Here is a 12,500-nt window from a genome sequence, read left to right as displayed (position 1 = left end):
CACACACACAAAGACACACGCACACGCACTTGCTCGTACACGTCGTCTTTCTTTGAAGTTTCACTAACTGTTGATGATTCATTTTAGTGCAATTGTTCAACCCATACTTCAGCCTGTAACCCGTTTACCGGACAGTGTGCTTGTTTCGCCGGATATGGTGGTGAGCGTTGTGACCAGCGGTGTGGCGTCGGAAAGTACGAAAACACTTGGGGACCACAATGTGCCAACAATTGTACTTGTGTCAATGGAACGTAAGATGCTGTCTGTTGCTTTGTCTGCCAGATATGATGTGTGTTTGCCAGCACATTTGTTTCTTCGCCTGTCGTTACGTAACTTATGTTTTACTTTTCTTTTTGGCTAAACAGTAACTTGTTTATTGGGTACTAAAGGATTTGTTTGTATTGTTATTTTTAGTTTTTCTTTGTTTGTTGTAGGTCTTTGCGTAAAGTTGTCTGTCTGCGTGTTTGTCTAGCTTGTTTATTGTTGGTTTTTGTTTGCTCATTTGTTTGTTTTTGTTTGCTTGTTTGTATGTTTGCTGTCTATTTGCCATTTACTATCCTGTCTGCTTTCATATTTTTTCTTTTTCTGACTTTATCTATCTGACTCTAGATCTACTTGTTTGTGTGTCTGCCTTATGTGTTTCTTCGTATTTTGTCTTGTCTTTTTCTAGTGGTGTGTTTATGTGTGTGTGTGTGTGTGTGTGTGTGTGTGTGTGTGTGTGTGTACGCGCGCGCGGGTAGACGTGAGTGCGTGTATGGGTGTGTTTTCCTTTAGTGTTTCGGAATTTTTTGTAAAGTTGTGATAATGGATCTACACCCGTCTGTCTCTCTCTCTCATCTAACGCACATCTAAACAATGCTTTGCAATTGTCCAGGTTAATGATTTCATATTGAATAAATAATTTTTAAAGGCAGATAGCTTGGTTTTGGCGCAAGAAAACATGATCAAATCATCTGCCATTTCTGCCCGGAAGTATGACGCGGCAGAAGGGGATCTGGGTAGGCGAGACTAAATTGTGCTAATAGCAAAATTTGATTGTCTCTAGATGTGATCCTGTGACGGGCAAGTGTACATGTGATGTAGGCTTCGCCGGGCAGAACTGCAATAATCCTTGTTCAGAGTGAGTCGCCTGCATTTATTAAACTGTTATTCTATGTGGCAAAATGTTTATTTATGTCTTCTTCCATTTTTGTTTGTTTGTTTGAAAACATTTCTATTTATCTGTTTTTACACATTTTAGTTTATCTATTTGTTTGTTTCTTGGTTTAATTGTTTGTGCATGATTTTCTTTATCTGTTTATTTTTTGTTTGTACAATTTTTCTAGGTTTTGTTTGTCTCTTTGTTTGTTGGCTTGTACATATTTTTGTTTATCAGTTTGTTTATTTGCTTGTACTTGTTTTCTTCTGTCGGTTTGTTTGTGTACATATTTTTTGTCTCTCTGTTTGTTTGCTGTTTGTACATATTTTCAATTATTAGTTCGTTTATTTGCTTATACACATTTATATATATATTTGTTTGTTTGTTGGCCTGTACAAATTTATGTTTCTCTGTTTGTTTGTTTGGTTTCTACATTTTTTGTTTTTAAGTTTGCTTGTTCGTTTGTTGGTGTCTTTGTTTCTTTGTTTGCTTTTTGTACATATTTTCTCTTTTCCGTTTGTTCGCAGAGGATTCTTTGGTAAAGACTGTCAGTTACGTTGCAACTGTAGCGAGAGAGGTTCGTGTCACCACATTACAGGAGAATGTTTGTGCCGACCTGGATATACAGATCAACACTGTTTGACGACGTGTGACTCGATTCACTGCGGACTAGGTTGCAACCAGGTAAGACGGCTTACTGAGTGGCATACTGTCATTTGTTATTGTCTTTGGTTGTTGCTTTACAGTTGTGTAAGTGTTTACACGGAACGTGTGATCCATTCGCGTGTGATTGCAATTGTAAGTTGGGATACATAGGTGAGTGTTTGTAGTCGGGTTTGTTTGTTCGTATATTTGTCTCGTTTTGATAGGATATGATATATTTATGTTGCACCTTAAACGGTATAGTTCCCTTTTGGGGCAAACATAAAAAGAACTAAGACATAAGACGTACAGCTAACAGACTACAAAATATACCAGCTACAACAGACAGCACAGACTACAATATATCTAAATCATTCCTACATGCAAATTTTTATCTACGGCTCATATAAATAAACCTCTCACCAGATAATTAACCAACTGTCCTGCTCTACGTAAATATTTAAGTCTCATGTCTTTAGCTCTTGTCATAGCTTCTTTGAAATTATCCTTCAGCCTATCATGACTGGATTTATATTTCCTCATCACAAGCCCGCGTCTGACCCTTTTGATATGTTTGATAAACCATGTATGACACATCAGATCTATCATAGTCCTAAAGATGAGAACCAGATGCCAGTACCGGAAAAAGTTTCATGTCCACAATTTTTAACCATACTTTGTCAGATCTAAATACATCATCGATTTCTCCCAGAACGGTATTCACCGCTTCAAAGAATTTTCTAATTCTGGTCTCCACCATATGTCGAGGTTGTAGAAATGAATCCATACTCACGCCTAAATGCGATATGATTGATTTGAACGGTAGAAGGCAACCGTCAATTGCCAACTGAGGATCAAAAAATGAGATCTTCCGATTCCTCAGTTGAATTCTCAGTTGCAAATGACGTACATATGTCAATCATCCTCTGTGTCCCATTCACAGTAGGGGAAATCAAAGGTACATCATCAGCATAAGCCAGACAGCCAACAAATGCAGGACCCAGCCCAGCACCATATTCACAATTCTTTAGCCTTACTAGTAAATCCTCAATATAAGTATCAAAGAAGGACGGAAAAAGAACACTTCCCTGTCGGACACCGTTACAATCAGTAAACTTGTCTGACAGTTGGGTTTTCCACTTGACATGCCAGTTTGCTATTCATACCACACCGACAACAATCTTACAAAGCAACTGGCACTCCTATTTCCAATAAAAAATTTGGTTTGCTTGATGGTTTGTTTATCGATTAGTCTGTTGGTTTTTTAGTTTATCTGACTCTCTGTTTATAAGTTTACCTGTCTTTCTGTCGGTCTGTCTATCTGTTTGCTAGTCTCTCTCACTCTCTCTCTCTCTCTCTCTCTCTCTCTCTCTCTCTCTCCTTCTCTCTCTCTCTCTCTCTGTTAGTTTGTCTGTCTCTCTTTCTGTTAGTTTTTCTTTTTCTCTGTCTGTTTGTTTGTCTGTCCCTGTTCGGTCTGTATTTTGTCTGTTAGTTTGACTGTCTCCCTGTCTGCTATTTTGTCTGTATCTGACGTTAGTTTATCTGTCATTCTGTCTGTTAGTTTGTCTGATTTTCTGTCTGTTATTTTATCAGTCTCTGTGTTGGTCTTTCTCTGTTATTTTGTCTGTCTCTCTGTCGGTCTTTCTCTGTTAGTTTGTCTGTCTTTCTGTCTTTTAGTTTGTCTGTCTCTCTGTCGGTCTGTCTTTCTGTCTGTTAGTTTTTCTGTCTCCATGTCTGTTAGTTTGCCCGTCTTTTTATCTGTCTGTTAGTCTCTCTCTCTCTCTCTCTCTCTCTCTCTCTCTCTCTCTCTCTCTCTCTCTCTCGCTTTCTCTCTCTCTGTTAGTTTGCCTGTCTCTCTGTCGGTCTGTCTTTATGTCTGTTAGTTCTCCTCTTTTACTGTCTGTTAGTTTTTCTGTTTTTCTGTCTGCTTGTTTGGCTGTCTCTCTTTCTGTTAGTTTGTCTGTCTCTCCGTCTGTTACTTTGTCTGTCTTTCGGTCTGTTATTTTGTTTGTCTCTCTGTTTGTCTCTCTGTTTGTTCGTTTATCTGTCTGTGAGTTTTGGTCGTTCGGTCTTTCTGTTTGTTTTTCTGTTTGTCCTTAGTCAGTCTGTCTATCTTTTCGTCTGTCTGTCTCTCTGTCGTTCTGTCTGTCTGTCTGTTTGTCTGTCAATGGTAGTATGTGTTCAAACATGAACTATGGTACAATAGCAAATAGAGGCTAGTTACGAGTTCATACAGATTTCAAGTTCTATAAGATTATAAGGACATAATGTCCTTGTTAGACATAAAGTATGTCTTATTATCTGACTGTCTGTTTGTCTGTCTGTTTGTCTGTCTTTCTGTCTGTCTATCTACCTGTCTGCCTTTTCTGTCTGTTTGTCTGTCTGTCCGTCCTTCCGTCCGTCCGTCCGTGAGTCCGTCTGTCTTTCTGTCGGTCGGTCTGTCAATATATATACATATATATATATATATATATATATATATATATATATATATATATATATATATAAACTTTCAGCACTATCACATTCTAAATGGTTCCAGCAAGGAAAAGGAAGACATGCTACAACAATGTCCGTCTGTCTGTCTGTCTGTCTGTCAGTTCGTCCGTCCGTCTGTTCGTCCGTCTGTTTGTCTGTCTGTCTCTTTTCGTTCTGTCTGTGTGTCCGTTTGCTTGTTTGTTTTTTTGTCTGTCTCTCTGTATGTCTGTCTCTTTTCGGCGTCTCGTTGTGTTGGTTTTTTGTTTGTGTTTCTGTCTCTTTATCTACATCTTTGCTTCTTTGTTTGTCTGCTTGTCTGACTTTCTCTCTTTCTGTGTGTTTATTTTTCGTTTAGTCTTCTTTCTATCTGTACGTGACAGTGTCGGTCAGTTGAATCACTATTTGCATTTTAACCGTTTGTATGTATGTATGTTGATGTATTCATTTAGTGGACTATTGCCACATATCCCATTTATTATTTGTTTAGTCTGTTTACGATATCTTTACGTTTTGCATATACCGTATTACCGCACATAAAAGCGCATGTGCTTATACGTGAAAACCGGCTTTCACCAAAAATTAACGCGTTCATTCCGATATGAATTCAAATAGTAGCGCATGCGCTTTTATGTGCGGTGATACGGTATATTCAGTATTTACCAATGGATTATTTTTGTCAGTTAGGTTTGTCACTGGTTGGCGTAACTTATAGTTTTAGATGGCAGTATAGTTTGAATGTGTGCATGCGTGCTTGCGTAGCAAATTTGTGCTTTGTATTTGTGTGTGCGTTGTGTGTGTGTGTGTGTGTGTGTGTGTGTGTGTGTGTGTGTGTGTGTGTGTGTGTGTGTGTGTGTGTGTGTGTGTGTGTGTGTGTGTGTGTGAGTGAGTGAGTGCACACATTACTTATACTACTCAAATCTTCGTTTTCTAGGAAAAAGATGCGACCAGAAATGCAGCTCTGGAATGTACGGCCAAGACTGCAAAAGCAACTGTCTCTGCCATAACCTAGCCAAGTGTGATCACGTCACAGGCGCATGTACTTGCCCCGTCGGCTTGACAGGAACCTACTGCAATACCAGTAATTACTCATTTCAATCTATTACAGTTATTTACAATCAGAGCGTATTGCATTTATTTAAACTAAATATCTCAACGCATGCATCATTTCGACCACAACAGTTTCAAACCAGAAGTCAAACATTTGGAAATTTTGGATACAGTGTACAGAAGTTAGTATTTTTTACAAGTGTTAGTTTTTCAAACATTATTCACTTAATCTTTCAATTTTTTGTGTTTTGATTGTATTTTTCTTTTGGACAAATATGACAAATATTCCAATCTATGACGTCATAGTGGTTTTCCTTTTTTTAAAATTGAAAGAAATTGTTATTTTAATTAAGTAGATTATGACTAAAGCATGTCTAAGTTTCTTTCAGTAAATGGCAAAATCGTATTAACAAGAGTCAGTTGTTGAGCTGCTCTAACGTCTTTGTTTAGTGGTAAAAGTAGCAAGCAATTCAAACTTCAGAATTCTACCATTAGAAATAAATTAAAATAGGAGGAGTTCGTCCCTTTGTTTAGAACAGAAACTTTTCAGTAAGCTACAGTTTATATTGTTTTCTTAATAATTTTGTGGGCATTCAATTTTGGGTATAGTCACATGCAGAGAGTTGCGATGGTCTGTATAACTGTAAATATGTTCTATAAACAGATGTTGGACAGACAAGGGTTCATTAATAATATTGGAAGAAAACTTGTGTTACATATTACACCAAATTTTATTACATTTTTGTTTATATTTGATTTTAATTTATTGGTTTTATGTCAACTGACAAATTGAGCGTTGTTATTTTGAACTCCAATTCTCGATGTGTTGTACTAACTTTTCTATTTATTTTGTCTTAAGCTTGTCCTGAAGGAAAATGGGGTGCCAATTGTCTCCATTCCTGTAGCTGTGCTCATGGTAACTGTGATCCTATGGATGGTAAGTGCACATGCGATGTCGGATATAAAGTGAGTGACGAGAATATGATAGAATGATGATAAAGTTAGTGGTGTCAACGATGCTGTGTAAAGGGACAGAAATGTGATACGCAATGTTCGTCTGGTACATTTGGTCTGGATTGTGTCGAGGTTAGATGATCAGGCCCTTTATAATAGAACGATTGAGTTGAATGATACATTTAGATTAATACATGATTAAGGTTGATTCACACTGAGCACGTAACGTAACGTATTTATCAACGTACGACGATCTACGTAACGTAAAGTAACGTAACATAACATGCCATTTAAATAACATTTACATTGATCTTCTCGCATTCGGTCTGTGTCCCGTACATAACGTCATGCAAAGCTTCCGTCACACACAAGCAGAAGAAACGTCCTCTCGTTATGCGTCTTCTGCGGCAATATCTTTCCAAGCATTCTCTTTTAGCAAAACGTCTAGCCCTCCTTGGCTCATAATTTCTGAATTTTAGTGTACCAGATCAGCTACTGGGCTTTCAACACTGGCTGAAAGTACATCCCTTGTTTAGATGCACTTACTGTCAGTCTACGGAACCATCTCGCGCGTTATCTTTTAAAACAAGACCCGGATTATCTGCATCTCGTTGTGTTACAATGTCCCGTATTCGGGTGCTTAATATGTCAACTACTTTACTGATAATCTGTTTAGCCACCAGACCTTTTCCTTCTCCATTGTCGCAACGTGTAGTGAAAAGAAGGTTTGGAGCATGAATTCAACGATAGGTAGGATGCAACAGAGAACGAGTTTTCGTAGGAGAGGGACTGAAGTAGACGCGCTTTGATGCTGTCATCGCCATGGCGCCTCACCTAAGTACATTCACAGTAAGTATATTCACTATGAAGTACGGGCGCTTTTGTATGAATCGTCAGGCCTTCAGGTGTGCGTTAATTCTTTTGGAGGCGATTTATTGTCGTTTAGTGTCTAGACAAGACGGTTAATGTCCAGATGGTTCAGCGCCTTGCTGGTCCGGGGCCAACTTTTGAACCTCCTGTGCATTTAGCTCCACCGCTAGAAGGCAATTTGTTTCCCTCATGCTATTGCATTGATGATTTTCTTTTCACTTTACAAGAGCAGCACCAAACCGTTGCTTGTGAGGGTGTCTATCGGTTGCATGAAATACGAGTTTCGTCGAGTTGGGTCAGCCATTGTGACACAACAGGCGGGGCTGATGGCGTAGTAGGCGGGACTTAGGCTTTTGAGCTTTGCCAGATGCGTAGCCGTACTCATTGTTCAGAGTGTTTCAGTCAGTAAACGTTGTACAAGCACTTTGACAAGTTGCACAACGTTGTACAAGCACATTTACTCTATTGCACCTGTAGCTGAACGTTCTTACGTCGGGAAGAGAACGTCGAACACCTAGAGGGATCCTTGTCGTGAAATCTTGCCATGGTAATGTAAGTAATCCAGCGTGAGCATTCACATTTGACAACAGCTTTAAAGTCAAGACAACCGATCGTTTTCGTTGATCTATTGCAATTTGGCATTATCGGGTACTTTTGAAAGATAGACTACGTTGTTGTTCCGTAGACTGTATTTGACACTGAATGCTATCGACCCTGCCTTAGATAACGCCAACGTTATGATCCGCCTAAAGTCGTGAGGTGTCTCCGTTCTTTACTGCATGTTAGATCTCGGATTTTTGAGTCTATAGGAACAAACACATTAGCCACAATTGTGGCAGTCTAGCAAATGGTAGCAAATTTTTGTGCTTGTTCTATATGACGAAGAACGTAAAGATACTTTTATTGGAAATCTCTTTTATACGCATCACCATAAAGAGTGGTCGTCATGATTGCAAACTCCAGTTTCGTAGCAACCTCCATCACTTTACGACGTCTTCCGATCTCGGTTATTGGTAAGCTGAGTCGTATGTCTGTTGCGTGCTGAAGTACCGGCCATGTTACACTAAAATATTTAAGGTGCTGTAGTGCCTAAAACGAGGTCTTTTAGAATTTTGTTCAAGGTGAGCCTTGTACAAAACTAAATTCAAATGCACTTGAAAAACCAATGATACATAGAGTTATGCAGCTGTCTGTCATAGGTGAGTACTTGCCAAAGCGTCTACTTCCATATTTAATCGTTAGCGTCGCAGATTGATTTTTGTGACACACCCAAAACTCAGAAGAAGCGTTATATTACGTTACGTGCTGAGTGTAAATCATGCAGCCTTTAGTCTTCCGGTACTGTTAAAGTACCGTCTTTCAGATTTTCAATATGAATAATTTGCAGTCTGCAACCACGGCTGGTCTCATCTGTTTGACTGTAACTGCACCTCTGTCTGCATACAAGCTCAAATGAATTCATTACTTCCTTCCCAATATATACAAAAATTGATTCGACTGGCCCATCTTTTTCACCACTGTTTCAACATTCGTTTGAACAGTTCGAACAATGACCCCTGTTTACTATTTCCGTAAGGTACATGCATTCAGCACTGCTCGGATTAGTAACCTGACGTCCAGTTAGAAATCTGGCCCTCCGAATTGCGAATGGGACGACAGCTTAAGTATAGCTAGTTGACTGTCTCGAAAGTCTATTAATTAAAGTTGTTTGAATATCGATTGACTAAATAGAGGCTGCGACTTCGCTTTCAAGCTTTTGGCTGTAATGTTTGAGCATAACAGCTGCTATACTTGCTATACATCTCTTACTGTGATACTATCGTTAATTAACTACAAATTCTGTTTGTTTTTTATTGTTTATTTATTAAAGTGAAGTGATTCACGTGGATAGCCGCAGCGTGAGATAAAAGATCAGACTTACAGGCTGAATCATTTTCTCTGTAAATAAACAGCAAACAAACAAACAAATAAATTTGGTATGTTAAACAATAGTATTAGAGTGAAATGGATATCGAATTTAGCAGCTGTCTATAATGTCAAATGTACATGTTTTGTGGTGTAACGCTCTAAGTCTATAAGCGTTGTTCATGACCAAATATCTGCGCTTTTATGTAATTAATAAGAGCAAAGGATGTAGCGCACGTTACTAGGTAGACGTGCAAGTGCTGCAATCAGTAAAGCTATATTAATGATTATCTTTTAATCGCCTATATTTAAAAAACAGAAGTTGGTTTTATAAAGCGTTAGGCGAAAGTGGATTGTCTAAACCGGTCCGTCGTTCTAGACGCTAATCCCATAAATTTGTAGAGACAAACGATTTGTATTGCATGATAATGATTGTATTATAATTATACTGTATAATGCATTGTGTTATCTTATAATATTATTTGGTATATAAAGATTGAATTTTGAACTGAGCAAACTTTTCTTTTAGATTTGCAACTGCTCTACGTATGTCAACACTCAAGTCTGCGATGTGAAAAATGGAGTTTGTATATGTCAAAATGTATTAGCTAGTGTCACTTATAAGTATACACTTTAATAGGTTTACTGATCTCTCTGTTGTTCTTGTTTTTTATACTTTCATCGACAGGGATATTTTGGAGCGAGATGCAACAATACTTGTCTACTGGGAAAGTGGGGACCATCTTGTCAGCACACGTGTTCATGTCAGAACTTGGGTACTTGTGATCAGGATGACGGAAGCTGTCAATGCACACCTGGATATACAGGAAAACTATGCAGCGAGCGTAAGCTTTGTGTGAAAATAGTTCGTTTACGCTTGACTAGAATTTTTGACTTTTCAATAAACATTTGGACATTCCCCTACAGAAAAGGGATGTTTGTACGTTTAAGTCATTAAAATGATTTAGTGGTTTAACAATTCTTTTGCTACACATACCTACTTCCTTTGTGGAACAATCCATGCCCGTACGCAGAGAGAGTTTGAGGGGTTTGTACAAACCCCCTGCAGCAGGTAGAGATCATCATCTTCGGCTACATATATGGAAATTAAAAGAAAATACGAGGACAGCAATCTCATTGAGATACGACATCCACATGATGGCAACTATTTAAAGCTTTCTATTATCTTTATACATATGAGAAAAGCACAGTTCAAGTTTAAGGCATTTACACTTTAGTTCGCTCGTATAATAGAGAGTGTGGTGGTGCTTTTGCTCAATCTCGCATATACTCGTTTCACGCAATTCTCAGGATATATATCTGGATATATTTCCTACATCATGTAACTGTATGTAATGTAACTGTGTGAACATATTGTCTCTATACATGTAGTTGCATCATCTTATGCGAAAAATTTTAATAGTTTTATGCACTTTTAAACCGAGTAAACCCAGTGGAAAAAGTCCTGCGTACTGTACCTGTGTGCAGAAAAAATGACAAGAACTAGCCATTTTTGCAATCATGCAAACACGTTTTCTAATTTATCTATTTTTCTGTTATCAAAAACGGTTTCAAACGGCCTTTTATATATATATATATATATATATATATATATATATATTTACAGGGGCGGTGAAGCGTAATTTGAGTTGGGGGTTTGAGTCTAAAAATATCTAGTCAGCATTACATTCTGCACATAAACTATAATCAAATAATCTGACAATTACGTAACACTTAAAGCGCCCGCCTTCCAGTCCCTCTAAGTTGAGGGTGACCAAGCCCTTTTATTCCTCATGCAGCTCTGGTGCCCCATTTTTACCTAGTGAACGCTCTTTGTGTCGTTTCTAATGTCAAACTTGTCTTTGTGATGAAATAACCATTTTATTACGAACATGAAGTTAGAGGTAAAAATCGTGTTTTCTAGATTGTTGCATAACACTATCTAAAGATTCACTAATTTTCAACGTCTTCAATCTCTTTCTAAAATTGTGTTGTCTTACAGCATGCGTGAGTGGAAAGTTTGGTGATAATTGTCAATACACTTGCACTTGCCACAAAGCGAACAGTATGTGTAATCCTGTCGATGGATCGTGCAAGTGTAAACCCGGTTTCTATGGTCACGATTGCGATCGAAATTGTCCGACTGGAACTTGGGGGCTGGATTGCAAACAGACATGCAAGTGTGTGAATGGAGTTTGTGATACCGTCAGTGGTCGATGCCGGTGTGATCAAGGATGGAATGGAACTAATTGTGATCAACAATGTATGATTGGAATGTATGGACACCAGTGTGGATGTAAGTGCAGATACTAAATAGAAAGTATGCATTGCTAGTTTACTGTATTTGAGAGATACATCTCTAAGTAAATTACAAAAATCAATGGCTACAAATTTGTGGTAGCGACAATGACTAGCACTCGATGGTTTGGGGTTCAAACGCCAGTGACGACAGTAAATTCTGAAATTTGCCTGTCTTTCTTTCCCATGTTTCTCTACCTTTGTTTATGAGACCATGACTCGTTTAAGCCGTTGCGGAGTTTCTGTGGTTTAACAAACGGTCCGTTGACGATGACATTCATTGCTTTCTGGTGGTCATTGATATCCACTAGACGTGCCCTAGACGAGTTCGCGGTCACCACTATGCCTGAAATCTAATCGTATTGGCTAGTCATTGATAACCGTTTGGACTACACAGAAACATGTACCTTGCTGGGCTTACCAGCCGGGTTGGTGGGCGCCTAGATGGCGTAAAGACCCTACATGCCCATTATGGAAGGGCATAACGACACCATTGTCGTCAATTTTGGATTCCAGTGGAGAGCAGGTGGTATCGGCATCATCGTGATAGGCTTGTGGAGACGGACGTCATCACTAAGATGTGGGATGAAACCATCCCTACTCAGGCGCGGATCTACCATAAGGCCCGAGGTGCCCGGGCACCAAGGTCCCTAGGGGGTGTGTCACCCATTTCCCGGACGTTCTTCCCGGATGTTTGGCGGCGATGTCTAAGCGGCAGTCAAGTTTAGAGCTCTTCGGGTTTAAAGTACCTCGGTTGGAGGTTCAAAACACAAGTAACGACACTTTACCAGATACTGAAGTTGAAGGCCCGACAAGGAGAACTGCAGCACCATCGCATGCTCCTCTGGATGGTCTGGATGCAGTCGATCCGCCATATGATCTTGGGCTTATAGGATATACAAATGGGCGGAAACTCAGTGCTTCTGACAGGTACTTGGGTACGAGTATATACCTGCTAAGAAAGTGTGAAACTTCGCAGCTCTACTAGTAGATATCAGTGGATTGCATGCATCGATATTCGGTAGCCTATACTACCCTAATATCAACGTACTTCTGAAGTTAATGTGCACCATACCTGTCACAACATGCAGTTGTGAGAGAAGTATCAGTGGTCTCCGCCGCCTAAAGACTTACCTACGGTCAACCATTGGCCAACTCCGCCTTAATG

At 39.1% G+C, this 12,500-nt stretch overlaps 1 protein-coding gene across 1 annotated transcript in view; it reads left to right on the top strand.

Moving 5' to 3' along the window:
• LOC134198267 (multiple epidermal growth factor-like domains protein 10) overlaps positions 1–12,500 on the top strand; it is a 24,970-nt gene that overhangs the window by 1,244 nt on the left and 11,226 nt on the right. Inside the window, exons 3-12 of the mRNA XM_062667628.1 lie at positions 88–251; positions 1,046–1,120; positions 1,666–1,822; positions 1,885–1,954; positions 5,190–5,336; positions 6,165–6,271; positions 6,335–6,391; positions 9,564–9,635; positions 9,723–9,879; positions 11,037–11,330. Of these exons, the coding sequence (XP_062523612.1) occupies positions 88–251; positions 1,046–1,120; positions 1,666–1,822; positions 1,885–1,954; positions 5,190–5,336; positions 6,165–6,271; positions 6,335–6,391; positions 9,564–9,635; positions 9,723–9,879; positions 11,037–11,330 (1,300 nt within the window). The remainder of the gene's footprint in view (positions 1–87; positions 252–1,045; positions 1,121–1,665; positions 1,823–1,884; positions 1,955–5,189; positions 5,337–6,164; positions 6,272–6,334; positions 6,392–9,563; positions 9,636–9,722; positions 9,880–11,036; positions 11,331–12,500) is intronic.

Source organism: Corticium candelabrum, chromosome 2, assembly GCF_963422355.1.
Source record: "Corticium candelabrum chromosome 2, ooCorCand1.1, whole genome shotgun sequence".
Classification (NCBI taxonomy): Eukaryota; Metazoa; Porifera; class Homoscleromorpha; order Homosclerophorida; family Plakinidae; genus Corticium; species Corticium candelabrum.
The sequence above is the reverse complement of the archived record's forward strand: the minus strand, read 5'-3'. Positions and strand labels throughout refer to the sequence as shown.